General features: G+C 37.6%; 2 protein-coding genes and 1 long non-coding RNA gene across 4 annotated transcripts in view; all 3 read left to right on the forward strand.

Annotated features, from left to right (window-relative positions):
* Positions 1 to 14411, forward strand: part of LOC103513019 (putative protein kinase C delta type homolog) — a 34679-nt gene extending 20268 nt beyond the window's left edge. The window contains exons 9-17 of one of the 2 annotated variants that reach the window (XM_026826331.1): positions 7976 to 8190; positions 9215 to 9388; positions 10085 to 10178; positions 10440 to 10500; positions 10953 to 11091; positions 11467 to 11655; positions 12272 to 12415; positions 13504 to 13666; positions 14021 to 14411. In XM_026826331.1, coding sequence (XP_026682132.1) covers positions 7976 to 8190; positions 9215 to 9388; positions 10085 to 10178; positions 10440 to 10500; positions 10953 to 11091; positions 11467 to 11655; positions 12272 to 12415; positions 13504 to 13653 — 1166 coding nt within the window. In that variant the 3' untranslated portion in view covers positions 13654 to 13666; positions 14021 to 14411. Of the gene's footprint in view, positions 1 to 7975; positions 8191 to 9214; positions 9389 to 10084; positions 10179 to 10217; positions 10319 to 10439; positions 10501 to 10952; positions 11092 to 11466; positions 11656 to 12271; positions 12416 to 13503; positions 13667 to 14020 lie in introns of both variants that reach the window. The other variant, XM_026826330.1, reaches the window with a different exon arrangement.
* Positions 86 to 4672, forward strand: LOC113468979. The gene is made up of 2 exons (XR_003392541.1): positions 86 to 221; positions 4509 to 4672. It is a non-coding gene; the product is annotated as an uncharacterized LOC113468979 (long non-coding RNA).
* A 2355-nt stretch (positions 14412 to 16766) lies between the features above and the next one.
* Positions 16767 to 20156, forward strand: LOC103513020. Its single transcript, XM_008477830.1, has 6 exons — positions 16767 to 16963; positions 17219 to 17276; positions 18124 to 18176; positions 19052 to 19209; positions 19495 to 19738; positions 20027 to 20156. The coding sequence occupies exons 1-6, from the start codon at positions 16767 to 16769 to the stop codon at positions 20154 to 20156; spliced, it is 840 nt and encodes a 279-aa protein (XP_008476052.1).
* The last annotated feature ends 418 nt before the right edge of the window (positions 20157 to 20574 follow it).

The raw sequence follows: 20574 nt of genomic DNA on the forward strand, positions 1-20574 counted from the left end.
TGCTCCTCAAATCAAGTCTGTGAAAAAATCGAAAAAACCCAAAGAGTCTGCAAAAGAAAAGAAATCTACCGTGAAAAAGATATATTAGTGTGATTTTTAACCATAAGCTTTGTACAAAACAACACTGATATATTAGCTTAAGAAAATTCACCAAACTTTGTAAAAATAGATTGCATCTCAAAGAGCATTATTTTCTCTGGCACTGAAGAGGGTAATTAAAGGTCGTACAGAGTTATATGTGGTGAGATCACTGCCAGCATCCCCTGTATCAGGTGAGGGTGGATAAGTTTGTCCGAGATATTGTTTAAATATTGGATTCGTACTATTCCTGTTCAGTTTCATGATGGCACCTTGGTTTCTGCATTCACTACAGTAGTTAGCAGCCGAGAATATCGTTAAACATAGTTTCTCCTGACTCCATTCATATCCTTCCTTTACAACTTGGTGTGCCCGACAAATGTACGCAAGATTATTGAAGTGAGTGTAAAGACTGGTAATAGCAGGACCGAAGATGATGCCTGCTCCACCACTAAGAAAATCACAATCTAGTATTATACTTACCGGGACATCTCATGCTTTTTCATCAGATAATCTTGGTGGTGAAAAAGTATTGCAAAATGAGAAGCAGACTGAAAACAATAAAAATTATACCAACACAATATATGAATCATTCCCAAGAAGAATGGCCTATGTGATTTTTGCTACTTTTCAGGAGAGACATTTTAATACAGTGATGTGGAAATTTATCCCAGAATCATGTTTTTTTTTTTTTCTTTTTTTTTAACATTGAAAGAAGTCAAAAATTAATAACTGTGATTGTGTAATTTTGTTTAACTTTTGCATCTTATCTAGTCATTGTTTGTGAATTAGAAATAAATAATATAATTTTTAAGTTAATATTAACGTCAGTATCTAACGTAAATTGTTCTTTTCTATAAATGTTTAACTTTCACTTTTTTATTGAGGTGATGATTTTTCGTACAAGGGTACATTTACATGATTCTAATTTTTGGACCATTCGGAAGCATCGCTATTTTCGTTGCAAATTACGGCAGGACTAGTTAAAATGAGATTAGTATCGTGCGTTTAAATTATTTTATAATAAAACAAAATAATATACCGTTGTTTCTTTTTTGAAAGTACAACTTAAAATGTATTACGGGTCAACTTATTCATCACCCTACCCTCAAAGGACTCCGCCCACCTCAAATTATAGTTCATCTTCGAGATCTTTTGATAGTTAAAATGAGATTAGTATCGTGTGTTTAAATTATTTTATAATAAAACAAAATAATATACCGTTGTTTCTTTTGTGAAAGTACAACTGAAAATGTATTACGGGTCAACTTATTCATCACCCTACCCTCAAAGGACTCCACCCACCTCAAATTATAGTTCATCTTCGAGATCTTTTGCCCCTATGTTACAACCTATCACCGAATCCAGCTACAGTCGGATCTACAATTCTCCCTACAGTAGACCAATCTTAGTTGATACTTCGAAGTTCGACTTAACGACACCTCGTGGTAAAGCAGAAAAATATCGTTCAGAAGCAACGTATGGAATCATTCATAGGGGACGAACAGTCGTTCGATTAAATAATAAAAAAGAACAGCGGAACAAAACACCTGGTGAATTGCTTGTTGAAAAGTTTACAATCAAAGATACGAAAGATGATGGTGCACCGGTGGAAGATTATAGGAAGGAAAGAGAGGAAAGACTTGCAAGGGGAGGGGCCATTAAAAGACACACATCTATTGGGATAAAAGTAGCTCAAGTTACATCTGAAGAAGAATCTTCTGATCAGAATCACTTAACTGTAATAAATAATAATGCTGGAAGGAGAAAGTCAGAGGAAATGCTTAAGATAGAATCAGACATTCTTGATTCATTAGTCATGCAGGAATTATCGAGTGAAGAAATAGACAGAGCTAAAGGACGTAGAAGAAGCAGTGGTGCTCTTTTAACATTGAAACCTAAAAGTAAAAAGTTAAAAAATAGAAAAACTAGATCTGTTAAAGATAACAAACATGATTACAAAAAACTTGTTCCCCTCATTGAAATCAATGAAAGATATTTTAAGAGCATTGAACGATCGTCCAGCGAATCTAGTAGTAGTTCTGTAACCCAGAAAAAGGAAAAAGAGTTGAATAAATGTGATATTCGTGATAAAGAAAACTCCATAGCAACTAATGAGAAATCCCAACCACTAAGCTTTCGCCATTCATTTGTCTACTTTGTTTTACTACTTGAAGTTTCCCGTGGAAGACGTAACCTCCATAGCATCGCCACTGTACGATATAAACTTATGCAATGTCATGTAACAAGCGTAAATAGTTTAGATTGTATCATTTTAATACTACATACCGTATAATTATACTATGTCCGTGGCATCTTTCACGAGCTTTTTGACCTATGACCTCTAAACCCTGACCACCTGGCTAGAATTTGACATGGGCCTGTCTGTTAGCCCATCCTATTCTACACTTAGCCATCCAATGTAAACAATATAAACCCTGACCACCTGGCTAGAATTTGACATGGGCCTGTCTGTTAGCCCATCCTATTCTACACTTAGCCATCCAATGTAAACAATACCAACACAATAAACAAAAATGATACTGTTCATTTACCTGATGCTGGTGTAATAGTCACCAATAAAAACGAAAAAAAGAGTTTGGGAAATGGAAGTTCAGTTGAACAAAATTCAAATTTGACCAATACAACCAAAGGAAAGCCTAAAATTGTATCCAACAATATTCCACCAGAGAAAAAACTGGATACTGAAAAAAACTACCCCAATCTTTTGAACATCTCACTACCTCTGCTACATACTCATGTTATTTACTATATTTTTGTATTCAATTTTATTTGAATGTGTGCCAAAGCTTCAAATTCTACCTTCATCTTTTTGTACAGGGATGTATACTGCAAAGGTTTCCCTAACAAGAAAACACTTTGGTATAAATGAGGGAGACTAGTAACAGCCGTTGTGTCTTGTTCAATAAGACTGGCAGCATGGTTCAGATCATTTGAAATCAATTTTTTCTGAGTCTATTCAGAATTCAGAGAGATAAACCCAATTTCAAAGAGAAAAAAAAAATCTTCTAAAAAGAATAGGTAGTTGAATATTGATTGGGTGATTAAAAAACGTTTATAATTAGAGCCATTAGAGCTTTGAAATTCGAGAACCTCTTTAGTCCCATTGAATCCTCCTTTATTTTTTAGTACCTAACAGACCTAACACGGTATGATATGTAACAATATGTAACATGGTACATATAACTTTGGAGTCTCAAGCTTGGTAGCAGTTTCGTTTAGGCATTGGATACCTGCATAAATGGAGTTACTGCATACATTTGCTGAAAGGGACTGTCACATGGAACAATCTCTATATGGGCTAAATCGGTCGTCCGAAACCGGTGTGTGTGCAACGGGCCTTAGGCGGCAGCCTAACTGGAGGGTAAAACCCCGTCACTAAAGACCTTAGCAATTATACAGTCAAAACTCCATAAAACTCAACAACCCCCAGAAACTGATATATTAGTGTGATTTTTAACCATAAGCTTTGTACAAAACAACACTGATATATTAGCTTAAGAAAATTCACCAAACTTTGTAAAAATCAAAATCCATAAACCCCGAGTACTTATGTAGCACGCCTGGAGCCCTGGACGATCACAGATCAGGCCAAATCACTTTCGAATGCCTAATATTCTTTATGAGATCATCATGAAAACAAATGGATGATAACGAAATTTAATGTATACCTATACCTATTTACTATTTTATTATACAACATGCAACGTATTTGTAAATGCTCGTAGTCTGAACGTAGTTCATTCATCAGTCGTCAGTCACTACTCGGTATTTATAGTAATAAACAAAACCTATTATGGGTTGGAAAAGTGTGCTTCTCAAACTAATGAAACTTCGAGAGTGGTTTCGCGCTAATAAGATGTATTTCGCTCCCAACTTGTTCTCCTGTTTCGTGTTTCCACATCGGAAATTTCATTTTACCCCAGAGGCCGCGTACGCGTACAAACCTGCTAGACCGTGGGCTTCCAAATGCGCGCGTTCGAAACGAAAAGGAAAGTTAAAGTGTGATGAAAATAGATCCGTGGTAAAAACAAATAACAATGAAACCACGCGAGTGTTACGTCTGAGGAAAATATCCGACTGGAAAAAATCCTTGCAGAGGAGTAGTCCAATAAATGTGATCCAGACCAAACTCAGAAGGAAACGAAGGAAAACTCGTAGTGATTTTGAAAGACTTGGGCTATATGATCTGATATGGGCTACACTTTCAGAAGCAGGCCATTTACCATTTACCCATAGGTACCTATATGTAATTACCTACACACTGCCGTCAGTTAAGGAATGCGAAACAGACGAGTCCTTTGTTCTTCCACTTATGGCCACGGATACAATGAATGTTCAAACAAAACCAACGCAACTGCGGTAGCACGTTGAATGCACCAGTTCCCCATTGATCACTGAAATTAAAGGTCGTACAGTGACCAGACTCCCTGCACCAAGCGCTAAACATTTCTCTAATGGTTTCGACCTTTGGTTTGGGACAAGGGAGCCTATTTTGTTGTGGCGTGTGGCCATGTGGGCTATGGAAGATTCCATACCCAACTGTTGCACTCAGGTAAATATTGAAGTCGGTTTTGGCCTATACAGAGTGGATCACTGAATGAAGAATTGTAGGGCTCGAACAACTATAAAAAGTGTACTTAATGAGAATTACTGCAGCGTGATGTTAAAACGCCTTAGGAGAGAAGGTAATTTGAGGACTCTGAACAATCGCGTGTTGCTGGGTTGTCCCAGTCCCACGCAGGTTGGACGAAGTTAATGTGAGTTAGGCCCGTTGCACAAACACCACACACCGGTTTTGGACGACCGATTTTTTTACCGGTCGTCCAAATTCCAATAGTGAAGCACACGTCGGAATGGGACCTTGCACACACGCCGACCGGTGATCGGTGCCGGTCACTATTGGAATTGGACGACCGGTAAAAAATCGGTCGTCCAAAACCGGTGTGTGTGCAACGGGCCTTAGAAGTGTCTGAATAGGTCTTCATTTCTTCACAGAATACTGCACTACAAACCATGTCATTGCCGAGTTTGGGAATTATACGTATAGACTGCCTAATGAATGACATAAAGTTGGAAACAAATTTAATATCGTTACGTCTTTCGTTATGGTAAACTTGACCACATCAAAAAACCTTTGTTTAGATTTACTGGAACATTGTCCCAGTGGGACACTATCGAGAGGTATTTTTTAATTACCTGGCATTATAAGTAGACGGAATGGGCAGCTCATCATTATTGGTCGAGTATTTCTTGATCTTGATATGTTTGAAATCAGATTCAATATCATCATCCACATCTTCAACACTTGGGTTGTATTTGGCTGGGGAGGCCTATACAGAGTGGATCACTGAATGAAGAATTGAACTCAAATTTTAGCACTAGTGTAGGGCTCGAACAACTATAAAAAGTGTACTTAATGAGAATTACTGCAGCGTGATGTTAAAACGCCTTAGGAGAGAAGGTAATTTGACTGATAAATTATTTTAAAAATTACCTACATATCTACCTACCTATGTATTAAAATAATGATGAACAAAAAAGATCACTGAATGAAGAATTGAACTCAAATTTTAGCACTAGTGTAGGGCTCGAACAACTATAAAAAGTGTAGGTACTTAATGAGAATTACTGCAGGCAGCGTGATGTTAAAACGCCTCAGGAGAGAAGGTAATTTGACTGATAAATTATTTTAAAAATTACCTACATATCTACCTACCTATGTATTAAAATAATGATGAACAAAAAAAAAATGAAACTGCAAACAACACGAACGAGAATAAAGTACCTATGTGTCATTTATTTATTTTCACAATAAAAAAATAATATTTAATAAAAAATGTAATTATTAGATGGTTCCACGAACCCTGGACAGATTGATGACGCCCTATGATCACATAATTGAACATTAAAATTACCAAAATGGTCAGTTTTTCTCTTGAAGGTAGAATGAAGCATATTTTGGGAATTTTAATATCTCCATAAATTGTAGAGTCAAAACAAGAAGGAATTCCCGTCCAAGCTAATTTTGGACACTTACAATTTATTCACACACATACAATGCACCTACATTATACCTACTTGATGTTTTCACCTCTAGAAAACATGGTCGACACATACTTCTCTTACACTTAAATTGGAAACTCTTCGTTACTTCTCTTGATTAAAAATAACAGCGAAAATATTTTCAAACTATTTTTTCAATTCGACCTGTGACTTTGAATTTCCATCATTATCCTGAATATTCCTGAACAGTAGACACACTGGACGTCTAGACAAAACTTCAAGGATAAATAGTTGACGCCAAATTGATAGATACTTAAAATAGCCCCGTCTGATTCTACATATTAGGGCACAATCTACGTCTACCAACCCCAAGCTCCCAGGGAACTTCATTCTGGTTCACCCGGTATTAAACCAGATTTTTATCACTTTTGTTTTTGATAGCCTCTTGGTATGTGTCTAGACAAAACTTCAAGGATAAATAGTTGACGCCAAATTGATAGATAGGTACTTAAAATAGCCCCGTCTGATTCTACATATTAGGGCACAATCTACGTCTATTAACCCCAAGCTCCCAGGGAACTTCATTCTGGTTCACCCGGTATTAAACCAGATTTTTATCACTTTTGTTTTTGATAGCCTCTTGGTATTGTTAATCAATAGTTACTATTTGTTGGTCTTGTCATTAGTGCTGTCATAGTTACATCAAGTTCCAAACTTGTCACTTTAACATTTCAATAAAACTAATAAATAAATCAAATATTTTTTTGCTAACATTTTGATTTTACTAATCGTTCGATATTACGTATTTTGTGTGATCTTTATTGTTTTTTTTTATAACATTTTTCAAGGGAGAGGGAGATAAATTGTGTGTAAATAATTTAAAGTTGGGAACTTTGTACCGATTTTTTTTTTCTTAAAATATTTTTTTTGCTAACATTTAGATTTTACTAATCGTTCGATATTACGTATTTTGTGTGATCTTTATTGTTTTTTATAACATTTTTCAAGGGAGAGGGAGATAAATTGTGTGTAAATAATTTAAAGTTGGGAACTTTGTACCGATTTTTTTTTTCTTCTTCTTTTTAATTATTTTCTTTGTTTTGTAAACAAATCAGTCGACTGGACGTACTTACTCGTAAGCCTTCCCAGTTTTTTTACTAACTAACTTAATTACCTAACGGTTCTTCTTTTTTATTTCAGCTTACTCGTAAGCCTCCCCAGTTTTTTACTAACTAACCTAATTACCTAACGGTTCTTCTTTTTTATTTCAGTGTTATTTAACAAAATCATCAATAAATTTTTCTCTTGGCATTGTTTTTTCAACAATTTCTGTGTTCCTAACATTTATGTTACGTTTTAAACCTTTGTTATCGAACTTTCAATCCATCACCGCCCCCCTTGTCATTAGTGCTGTCATAGTTACATCAAGTTCCAAACTTGTCACTTTAACATTTCAATAAAACTAATAAATAAATAAAATATTTTTTTTTCTTCTTCTTTTTAATTATTTTCTTTGTTTTGTAAACAAATCAGTCGACTGGACGTACTTACTCGTAAGCCTTCCCAGTTTTTTTACTAACTAACTTAATTACCTAACGGTTCTTCTTTTTTATTTCAGTGTTATTTAACAAAATCATCAATCAATTTTTCTCTTGACATTGTTTTTTCAACAATTTCTGTGTTCCTAACATTTATGTTACGTTTTAAACCTTTGTTATCGAACTTTCAATCCATCACCGCCCCCGTTCCACAATGGCTTTATTCTATCACACTTGTTTACAAATCAACAATCGTGAGGCGGAATTTATTAACCCTTTGACCAATGTGTACCACTACGATTCGAAAATGACTCGGAAATATTTCTCCTCAGATACGAGTACACCGCCCAGGCGTCTGAGTAACAATAAGCTGAGTCTGGACAACGGACAAGGGGAATCTAGTCACCATTCGAAACAGTGTCGACACTCGCGTTCCAGTCAGTCACAGGCCAACATAACACCCGCCACAACTATTCCAAGGTTTAGGAAGTATGATCTGGAAGACTTTCAACTCCTCAAAGTTCTCGGGAAAGGCAGCTTTGGAAAGGTAAGCTCTCCTATTAACGATGTACTTACTACCTACTTTTAATTTCTATGAAACCACTTGTTCCGGCGCAAACGACATGCATAAGCATAAAACATAGTTTTGCAAAAGTGTCTAAGGGGAGGGGGCTGAACCACTTGTGTCAAATTTGGCCTGTGTAACTTTGTCTAAAAAAACCCTCAATGGCTCTGGCTCCTACATGTTTTGAACTTACAGAAAAACGTTTGTAAAATTAGAAGTATTAATAAGATTTAATCGCTGAACCACTTGTGTCAAATTTGGCCTGTGTAACTTTGTCTAAAAAAAAACCCTCAATGGCTCTGGCTCCTACATGTTTTGAACTTACAGAAAAACGTTTGTAAAATTAGAAGTATTAATAAGATTTAATCGTTCTTACCACTTTTGATACCACGGAAAAATTTCGACCGATCATCAATGCATTCGACAACAATATTAGATCGAATGATATCAGTCTGTCCTATGTTCCCATTAAATTATAAATACATAATTATGAAGTTCATAGTCTTCCCAGTTACCTACCTATTCATTATCAATGCCTGCAACATTCCATGTCCCATCTAGTGTTCTAGAAATTTATAGAAATGGGTAAACATAGGTGATACTCGGAATGATAGTGACGTGTGAATCTTGGGATCAAAGAGTGTACAGATATGTAGATACATACTCGTATATTTTCAGTTGAATATACTTTAGCACTTATAGACCATGCTTTAAATTGGACATTCAAATACATAAGACGTTAATTTATTGTTTAGAATTGCGGGGGTAAAGGGACATTGCAGTCTCATCTTACCAGTATATTCCAGGGGTAGCTACACTAACCTTACCTTCGGGAGCCACAATCCCATACAGCCGATTCAGGGCGAGCCACGCTTGCGGCGTGAATCTTTGAAAATTTTGGTCTACAATCTTCAGAATGGAAATTCTAATCTTCAACTTCAAGTATGAACCATGATTAGAGAGCCGTACCTATTATCTGTTCTAATTTTCTGTTCATTTTTTACAGGTATTCCTGGCCGAACTAAAAGGGACGGATTACTACTATGCTGTCAAATGTCTCAAGAAGGATGTTGTGTTGGAGGATGATGACGTAGAATGTACCCTTATTGAGAGGAAAGTTCTGGCTTTGGGAACCAAACATCCGTACCTATGCCATTTGTTCTGTACCTTCCAAACCGATGTAAGTACCAAGTTGATATTTTTTGAGCTGTTAAGTTTCCGGGATCAAGTGATGAACATCATGCGGTTAATGTGATTTCTCAATTTCTTTCAGCCTTGAGATACCATTACCGTAACAATATAAAGGAGAACATATATGTATTCTATGGTAACTTGAGGCTAAAAGAAATTGAGAAATCACATTGATCTAAGGTACCATAAGCTTTGTGCAAAACAATAAAGAGAGATACACTCAACACTATACTCCCCTCTATCCACATAATCTCCGAGGAATAAATATTTCTCCTGCCCAATCCTTCCTCCCTTCTTGAACAAATACATGAGATCCTCAAACTGACCATGTATATCTCCACATGTAGCCTTGAGATACCATTACCGTAACAATATAAAGGAGACCATATATGTATTCTATGGTAACTTGAGGCTAAAAGAAATTGAGAAATCACATTGATCTAAGGTACCATAAGCTTTGTGCAAAACAATACAATCAATCCGGTTGTTGTGAGATCGAACCTTACCCAACTTTTAAATAAAAGATAAATAATTTATCTCCTTTCTTGTGTGTTTTTCAGTCGCATTTGTTTTTCGTCATGGAATATCTGAACGGTGGAGACTTTCCGGTTGTTGTGAGATCGAACCTTACCCAACTTTTTAATAAAAGATAAATAATTTATCTCCTTTCTTGTGTGTTTTTCAGTCGCATTTGTTTTTCGTCATGGAATATCTGAACGGTGGAGACTTGATGTTTCACATTCAACAGTCCGGCAGGTTTGACGAAGGCAGAGCGAGATTTGATGGAATACCTGAACGGTGGAGACTTGATGTTTCACATTCAACAGTCCGGCAGGTTTGACGAAGGCAGGGCGAGATTTTATGCTGCAGAAATCGTATCCGGAATGAGATTTCTACATAAGAAGGGAATCGTGTACAGGTAAGACTTCCAAAATGCACAATCCGCGGTGTGGCATTTCTTATTTCCACTCCGCGGAGTGAACAGTTTATTCTTCTTTCTCATGATGCCCGATTTCGGCGATTGAGCTTTTTAGCGAGATTTTATGCTGCAGAAATCGTATCCGGAATGAGGTTTCTACATAAGAAGGGAATCGTGTACAGGTAAGACTTCCAAAACGCACAATCTGCGGTGTGGCATTTCTTATTTCCACTCCGCGGAGTGAACAGTTTATTCTTCTTTCTCATGATGCCCGATTTCGGCGATTGAGCTTTTTCATAAATCCAGTCCACGGACTGAGCTATTGCAGTAGCTCAATTGCCGAATTTTGGGGATTGATCAGTTTGCATTTTTTACTCCGCAGAGTGAGCGGTTTTCTCGCTCATTGAGCGAATTCGGGGATTGAACCTAACAGATACATAAAAAAAGGAAAAAAAAACTTCACCAAAACTAGAATTAACCACTCCTTCTTGATTTTTCTTCCCCAGGGATTTGAAACTGGACAACATTCTCCTGGAAAATTCGGGGATTGAACCTAACAGATACATAAAAGAAGGAAAAAAAAAACTTCACCAAAACTAGAATTAACCACTCCTTCTTGATTTTTCTTCCCCAGGGATTTGAAACTGGACAACATTCTCCTGGACTATGAAGGTCACGTGAGGATCGCTGACTTCGGGATGTGCAAGCTGCAAATATACCTGGATAAAACGACGGATACATTCTGCGGAACTCCCGACTATATGGCGCCTGAGGTAATTTAACCAAAAGCTTCGTACCCCGGGGCCGATTTTATCCTAAACAGATACAGTTCGTTCGCTGGTTTTCTCCTATCCTGTCTGCCTTTTCTCTTCGCTTTCGGGACGATAAGATCTTAGCAGTTACAGCTCCTTCTAGCAGGTATATTCTTGGAGTGTAGCGCGTCTGCCTTTTTAGCGTTAGGTTGCGGGTTCGATTCACGCCCGGGGTGGATTTTATCCTAAACAGATTCAGTTCGTTCGCTGGTTTTCTCCTATCCTGTCTGCCTTTTCTCTTCGCTTTCGGGACGATAAGATCTTAGCAGTTACAGCTCCTTCTATCAGAAATTTATACTGTCCTAAAAAATATTTATTTTATTGTACTTATTCCAGATTATCAAAGGTCTCAAATACAATCAGTGTGTAGACTGGTGGTCATTCGGTATTCTCCTGTATGAAATGCACGTCGGACAAAGTCCATTCAGTGGCTGTGACGAGGATGAACTGTTCTGGTCCATCTGTAATGAGAGACCCAGGTTTCCACAGTTCCTATCCGTAGAGGCCAAGAATATTCTGGTTCACGTAAGTTTTTCAATTCTTTCTTTCATTAATTGATTTAATTTTTAATTACCAATAGACTCTTTATTTGTTTTCATACATTGTCCACAAATACAAGAACTTACAAACAAAAGCCCACACGGTGGTAAACACCTATTGCCTAGACTGCCTAGAGCAATCTTTACCATTCAACCCTTTCGTGTTAACAAGGGGGGGGCGAACATTTTGCAATCGAATATGTACCGGATATTATTGTTTTCTGTTGTGCACATTGCATACACTGATAAATATCAGGCGCTTATATAAATTAAGCTGCTTTCTAGATCCCGAGATAAATCGATTAAAAAAATACCGGTAAACCGTGAACTTTGACGTCACGGCATACGCTCCCGTAGGCGATGACGTCACACCAAATGTCCCGAGCAAAGCTCCTTCGCAGGCAACACTAAGCTGCTTGGATTCGTACAAGCTTAACTCATCTTTTGGGGCTATTTGTCCCTATTGAATGCACCAGTTCCCTACGAAATACTTGAGTGAAGCAAATTTGGACGGGGTTTGTAATCCCTAATCGGATATATCACTGATTAGGCATGCAGCATGCTAGCTATTATTTGATCAACTTTTTTGTTTTATTTTTCAGCTATTAGACAAGGACACCACGAAAAGACTGGGCTCTACTCAATGTAACTCGGGAGATGATGTGGTGGCTCATGAATATTTCCGAGGTTTAGACTGGCAAGCTTTGGAGAAAAGAGAGCTTGAGCCGCCTTTCAGACCCAGAGTAGTAAGTAAAAATATCTTTGTTTAAATCCACCTTAGCCAGACCAGTTACCTAACTTAGAGGGTAGTGCATCTCTAACTTGTAAGCTAGAGGAAGAATTGAAAATACTAAGTATGTCTTCACTTGCCTTGGTCGCTGGTTCGATTCCGTAGTAGAGAGTAAAATTAGTTGCTACCTAAACCACCTATACATAACATCGATATTTCAATAACAATAATAACAAATTTTCAATTTTATATTTATCTATAAAAATTCAGTCTGAAATACTCTGTCTTCACTTACCTTAAACTATAGCCCTAGGTCGCTGGTTCGATTCCGGAGTAGAGAGTAAAATTAGTCGCTACCTAAATCACCTATACATAACATCGATATTTCAATAACAATAATAACAAATTTTCAATTTTATATTTATCTATAAAAATTCAGTCTGAAATACTCGTACCTATATGTCGTTTTGGCAACCCAAACGTTGGGCAGTCTATCAATAAATTTGATTGATTGTTTCTCTATTCAAATATTCCCAGGGGAAGGACTTACCTATTAATAATAAAGGACTCTTGAGTGGGAGGTAACCACTAGGCGAGGTTAACGACGGAGGCGTTCTCTACCTCCTAACCTAAAGCTCGATTATTATGTGGTCAAATTCTGAAATAAATGAGGATGAAATTCCATGCCTTGGCTGGGATCGAACCCACGCCCTCCTGTTTACCAGGCGAGCGTCTTCTTGACCACTACACCACCGAGGCAGGTGTTTAAAATAAACAATTGACGGTTTTGTTTCAGTTGCATGCACTAGATGTGAAGTACTTTGACAAGTCGTTCACAGCAGAAAGACCTTGCCTGACTCCTGTAGATAGAACCATTCTCGAGTCCATGGATCAAACTCAGTTCCAAGGATTCAGCTATACCAATCCAAATGCCACAGGTTTTGTTTCAGCTGCATGCACTAGATGTGAAGTACTTTGACAAGTCGTTCACAGCAGAAAGACCCTGCCTGACTCCTGTAGATAGAACCATTCTCGAGTCCATGGATCAAACTCAGTTCCAAGGATTCAGCTATACCAATCCAAATGCCACAGATTTTGTTTCAGTTGCATGCACTAGATGTGAAATACTTTGACAAGTCGTTCACAGCAGAAAGACCCTGCCTGACTCCTGTAGATAGAACCATTCTTGAGTCCATGGATCAAACTCAGTTCCAAGGATTCAGCTATACCAATCCAAATGCCACAGATCCTTAGATATTTCTATCTGGTATGTTTTCTATAGATAATCCTGTATTTGGGTAATTATTTATTACTTAACTTTGAAAAAGCCAGCCTAGTTAGCTATAATCCTGTAATTATTTATTACTTGAAACTTGAAAAAAGCCAGCCTAGTTAGCTTGGAGGGTAGTGCGTCCGCCTTGTAAGCGCTAGGTCGCGGGTTCATTTCCCGCCCTGGGTGGATTTTAGCCTACACAGGTAAGGTTCGTTCTCGGAACGGCTAGCTTCCCATCCTGTCATTCTTCTTTCTTCGATTTGTTTTGTGGGGAAAAAAATCCAATAGAATTCAACAGGCTTTCTCAACATTTTCTACTCTGACTTGATTCTGATTTTCTGTTTTCAGATCGTTGGCTACTCCATATTTACACTCGATTGACCACGTTTGTTCCTATTGTTAACATGCAAGATATTTTTAAAATGTTTTCCATGTATAAAAAAGTAACTTACATACATATGACAGTAAAGCAAGTCCAAAGTTCAGATGCGAAGGATGAGAGGGAGACCAAAATGTAGAAAAAATCGGCCTAAATTTAGTTCATGATTTTCGAACAACTTTTTGACTCTCGGACCCCTGATTTTGGACATTGAAAAAAAATAGATAATTTTTGTACATACTAATTTTTGATTTAATCACATTTTCTTCTTCCTGTTAGGTTTGACGAGTTGTATTATAGTTCTATACAATGTTTAATACCTATTTTCTTTGTTTTTGACACCGAGCAATCGACGCGACGCATTGCTCCATAATAATTATTTTAGAAGGAAAAAATTCGATCCTGAGAACGATTCCTGAGAAAATTTTGAACGTACAGATAAAAGTGCAATTAAAATGCTAGTAGTACTAGTTACTACAGTAAGCATGTTTGTATCAGATGGTACGCTTTTGTCGTGTGAACCATCAAAAAAGATATACCAAACGAAGCACTAGTTAAAAATATGTCCCTTTGCTCTTGGTTTTTAGAAGGAAAAAATTCGATACTGAGAACGATTCCTGAGAAAACTTTGAACGTACAGATAAAAGTGCAATTAAAATGCTAGTAGTACTAGTTACTACAGTAAGCATGTTTATATCAGATGGTACGCTTTTGTCGTGTGAACCATCAAAAAAGATATACCAAACGAAGCACTAGTTAAAAATATGTCCCTTTGCTCTTGGGTCTCTATTATGTAAAATTAATGTTATTTCTTGTGCTGTATAAAGATTTTCATTTGCATTTAAGTATAAATAAAACTGTATTAACACACTTGTTGACGAATTCTAAGCTTGTTGTTTACTTCTTGATTGACTACTTGACTCAATCGAATTAGGTGGAAGGTTTGATAGCTTACGGTAGCTACTATGTAACAACAGAAGGAGTTCTCAGAAATCTTGCATTCAATACAGATAGATACAGGTAGTTATGTACTACTGTACAGATATGAAATTTTCGACGACTTGATATTGCTTTCCATTCAATACAGATAGATACAGGTAGTTATGTACTTGTACAGATATGAAATTTTCGACGACTTGATATTGCTTTTGATACATGTCAGACAGGCATGGATAATCTTCTACTTTTTGAACTTGATATTTGTCTCTAGTTAGCTTCAGGGGTCTAACTTCGTGTCGCTTTTAACAAGAGCTTTTACCCTCCCTTCGGCGACAAGCCACCCTCCTTCTCTAATGTACCTCACACAGCCTGAGTAGGACCGTAAAAAACAGCAGCACGCTATCGCCCAGATGGTCACCCATCCGAATACTAACCACGCGCAACGTTGCTCACGATAGGTTCACCCCTCACAGCTCACAATCGCTCGTTCTTCTTCAAATTTCAAATTTTTCGTTCGAACGGGATGGCTTGATTCCAAAATAATGATTATTTTCATCGTGTTTTTTTTGATTGACTACTTGACTCAATCGAATTAGGTGGAAGGTCAGAAATCTTGCATTCAATACAGATAGATACAGGTAGTTATGTACTACTGTACAGATATGAAATTTTCGACGACTTGATATTGCTTTTGATACATGTCAGACAGGCATGGATAATCTTCTACTTTTTGAACTTGATTCTCTATATTCCGAGCAACGCACTGTTATAATCATGCCATAAAATACCTGGAGTTATATGTGGTGAGATCACTGCCAGCATCCCCTGTATCAGGTGAGGGTGGATAGGTTTGTCCGAGATATTGTTTAAATATTGGATTCGTACTATTCCTGTTCAGTTTCATGATGGCACCTTGGTTTCTGCATTCACTACAGTAAGAACTTTCTTTCTTAACAATGATTAAAAAAGGGCGAGAAGAGAAGATATTTGCGGCACCGGGAATGAGTAACTTTTACAAAAGAACAATGAGAGGTATCCACAGATAATCCAGAACGAATAGGTCTGTAGCTCTGTAGATACCTTCTTTGCCAAAATCCCGTAAAGGTTTGAGCGATTGAGGTTGTAAGTAGCTACTTTAGAGCACATTTTCACGATTTTGCTTCAATTCCCCCTCAATAATCCCACTTGTAGCTTGTAAAGTACAACTCCATCCCTTTGAAGTATGGAAGGGGTCTGTGTAGCACAGAACAGTGCATCCTTGAGTTTGTGAACCCGAATGACACACGCCTCCCTCCTCCTCTCAATAATCCCGCTTGTAGCTTGTAAAGTACCCTTTGAAGTATGGAAGGGGTCTGTGTAGCACAGAAGCACAGAACAGTGCATCCTTGAGTTTGTGAACCCGAATGACACACGCCTCCCTCCTCCTACTATGCACTTATCATCACTTTTATATTTCAAACGTTAATTAATATCTTTCCTAAGATCAAGAAGTACAAACACTGCCTCCACCTCTTCCCTAGATAATGGAACAGCAGTCGTAAAGTACGAATTAAATCTGTTCCTTAAAAGTTTAAATTGCGGATTACATATGTTTCTTAAAAGTTTAAAGTACCTACAAATCAGTCGGACCTATGGATTGAAAAGAATCGAAAAAAATCGAGAACTGTAACTGCTAAGGTCTTATCATCCCGAAAGCGAAGAGTATGCCGTTCTTACGGTTGTATGAATTTGAAAATAAATTCCAAAATGATTATAAATAAATAAATTAATGAATGGATGACGTTTTCTTTCATGTTCTCAGAAGATAGCGATGAGAGTTCGGTGTTCACGTATTCCAACAGCATCACCGTGATGGTAGAGAGAGACCATGGTAGTCTGGGAATCACGCTACGTGGGGGGCTGAATCCGAAAAACCCTGCGCTGTCAAGTCCGATCATCATTACTTATATCAAACCGGATGGCCCTGTGGACAGGTAAATGACGTGGATATAAAGTACAGTTATTAATGTTGATACGTAGTATGGCTGGGGACTTTAAACAGGGAGCATACCCGCCTAAAATTTCCTTTGTCAAAGAATTAGCAAAGGTTGAGTGCGAAGGGCATCCAGTGCATCCACTCGTAAAATCTCTGTAGCCAAAACCAAATTTCAGCCCAAAAGCAATCACCTTATGGCTTATTAAGAGCTGACGAAAACATTTATTTTACTTCCTCTTTGTTTGGTTTACAGAGAGGGCACGGTTCAAATAGGCGATCGTCTGGTCGCAGTAGACAACCAATTCCAATCTGTTCCTTAAAAGTTTAAATTGCGGATTACATAATATATGTTTCTTAAAAGTTTAAAGTACAAATCAGTCGGACCTATGGATTGAAAAGAATAAAAAAAAAAAATCGAGAACTCTGTGACTGCTAAGGTCTTATCATCCCGAAAGCGAAGACAGAAGGAGGACAGGATAGGAGAAAGCCAGTCGTTCCGAGAACGAACCTTATCTGTTTAGGATAAAATCCACCCCGGGCGAATTCGAACCAGCGACCTAACGCTTATAAGGCAGACGCGCTATCCTCCAAGCTGACAAGGTTGGCTCATTTGTCTCTAGTTAGCTTCAGGGGTCTAACTTCGTGTCGCTTTTAAGAAGAGCTTTTACCCTCCCTTCGGCGACAAGCCACCCTCCTTCTCTAATGTACCTCACACAGCCTGAGTAGGGCCGTAAAAAAACAGCAGCACGCTATCGCCCAGATGGTCACCCATCTGAATACTAACCACGCGCAACGTTGCTCACGATAGGTTCACCCCTCACAGCTCTCAATCACCCGTTCTTCTTCAAATTTCAAATTTTTCGTTCGAACGGGATGGCTTGATTCCAAAATAATGATTATTTTCATCGTGTTTTTAGTCAACTTCTCCTGTCTGTGCCGCTCTAATGTGACAATATCGTATTTTACTTTTTACTCAACGAAATAGTGAGCGCTTGGTGTGTTTTTGTTTTCGATTTTTACTAAATTAAAAAAAAATAATAGGTACATTGTTTCTAGTGACGGTGAATTTTACATGGTTTTTTATTTAACAATTTTGTTCTGCTCATAAAATGTTCTTTTCCTTTTAATTCACAACCGGAACTTTGACATACGTGTCAGATAAACCTGTGTAAAAGTTTCAACGATTACATTCGGTATCAATTGAAACATAGGTGATCCAGAATATCCATAACATAATTACCTATAATATTGACATAATAGCATAATTTAGCTAACTTCTAGGTATCATTAAGTAAAATTATAAAGATCAAATACGTACCTACTCATAACTTTTTTCCCCAAGTTAGTAAAAAAATAACCAAAAGCAATAACTAGGTAAATATTAGATTTAGATAAGTTCCTAAAAATACAAAAATATTTTGTGCGAAAATGAAAGCTAAAACCTAATAGATACTATCTAATAAACCTACCTCAAACTTATCAAAGAAACTGTTGTCAAGTTCAAGAGCACCAAAACTCGGACCAAACACCTACTGCATTATGTTTTCCGTCATGAAATTCACGAAAAGTAAATCAAAACCCCCGGAAGATCCGGTCCAGAATTTAAAAGTTTCAACGATTACATTCGGTATCAATTGAAACATATTAGGTGATCCAGAATATTTTTATCCATAACATAATTACCTATAATATTGACATAATAACATAATTTAGCTAACATCTAGGTATCAATAAGTATTAAAATTATAAAGATCAAATACCTACTCATAACTTTTTTCCCCAAGTTAGTAAAAAAATAACCAAAAGCAATAACTAAATATTAGATTTAGATAAGTTCCTAAAAATACAAAAATATTTTGTGCGAAAATGAAAGCTAAAACCTAATAGATAGGTACTATCTAATAAACCTACCTCAAACTTATCAAAGAAACTGTTGACAAGTTCAAGAGCACCAAAACTCGCACTCGGACCAAACACCTACTGCATTATGTTTTCCGTCATGAAATTCACGAAAAGTAAATCAAAACCCCCGGAAGATCCGGTCCAGAATTTACCTAATTAATATTCTCATCTTTCTTGATTCCAGGTGCGGTGCATTATTGCCAGGAGATGAGATCTTGGCTATCAATGAAACTCTGATAGAAGGTTCAGGTATGACTGCCGAGGATGTTCACAGGTTTCTGAGAAATTGCGGCGGCTTCGGCAACATTATGAGAATGGAAATTCTACCGAAAGCGAATAATGGTAAGCTTTTGGAAAAAGACATTTTTGGTGAGTAGAGTACCTAATGTATGGTTTTCTAGTCACTAATAACCTATACGATATACGGCTAAACCCATGAGTATAACAGAACTATAATAAGTACCTATTTGTTTTAAATTTTCATCTCCACCTTTCCCTTACCAAGATCGAAGGTTTGTAGCTTTGAAACTATTGGTTAATTGTTATGCAGATAATGCCTCTTTCACACACTTAAGCATGTAATAATAAAAAGACAGATATTATAAATATTGTGTTCTTACTTCTCAGACATGTTTCAAAACGATCCGGGGCCGTACTACAATTTCGATTCCTACATCTATGAGAGCCCCTCGTTGAAGTGCTTGAAAGACTCGAGCCTGGCCAACAACTGGATGGTGTCACACACAGAACATTTGCTCATCACACTGCAGTCCGATGAAAAGCTGGGCTTTGGCATATCTCTGAAGAATCACAACTACTACCCCAATAGTGTCGTGGTGTCTGCTGTTGAAATCGGAAGTCCTGCCGACCGGTGAGTGATGGTCGACAAATATGGCATAGCTTTTTTTTTTAAAGTCTGATAGGAGGAACTGTAGGTAACTGTTTGTGTCTGATCGTCCCGAAATCGAAGATAGAAGGAAAACAGGATAGGAGAAAGCCAGCCGTTCCGAGAACGAACGTTATCCCTTCAGGATAAAATCCGCCCCGGGCGGGAATCGAACCCGCGGCCTAGCGCTTACAAGGCAGACGCGTTACCAACCAAGCTAACTAGGCTGGTAAGAAGTTTAAATTGTTTATGAAAACCCGCTGACTATTTCAGATGCGGCTGCATTCAAACCGGAGACCAAATCCTGTCCATCAACCAGAGACCTGTAGTGATGCCCCTGACCAATGATGCCGTCCCCCTCAACCATTTGGTGAATGAGACAGACAGTCTGGTTCACTATTAGACTTACAGTTGAAAAGTTACGGGTTCGATACTCCCCTGTGTGAAGGGATTCTATTTTACTATTCTTTACTTTTCATTTTTTCTTCTTTTTATAATTAGGCATGTAAATCGTCAATCCTGTGATTTTTTATGAGGAACTAGATGGAGAAAGTTTGAGATGTACCTATGCGACTCAAATTTGAGAATTTACATTCTTTCTTCGCTTTCGGGACGATAAGACCTTAGCAGTTACATTTTGCTCTATCAAACTTCTTTTTTCAAGCTTTCTGCTCAACAGATTTCACCACTGTTGATCTTGTCATTTAGGTGAACGACACACGGACGGGAGAATTCGACTGCTGTCTTACAGTTCCTCTAATTGCGTCAGCTGGTGACTGTATTACTCTCACCGTGATGAGACAACTCCCAAGGAGCTCCGA

The sequence above is a fragment of the Diaphorina citri genome, unplaced genomic scaffold (genome assembly GCF_000475195.1).
Source record: "Diaphorina citri unplaced genomic scaffold, Diaci psyllid genome assembly version 1.1 scaffold912, whole genome shotgun sequence".
NCBI classification, from domain to species: domain Eukaryota; kingdom Metazoa; phylum Arthropoda; class Insecta; order Hemiptera; family Psyllidae; genus Diaphorina; species Diaphorina citri.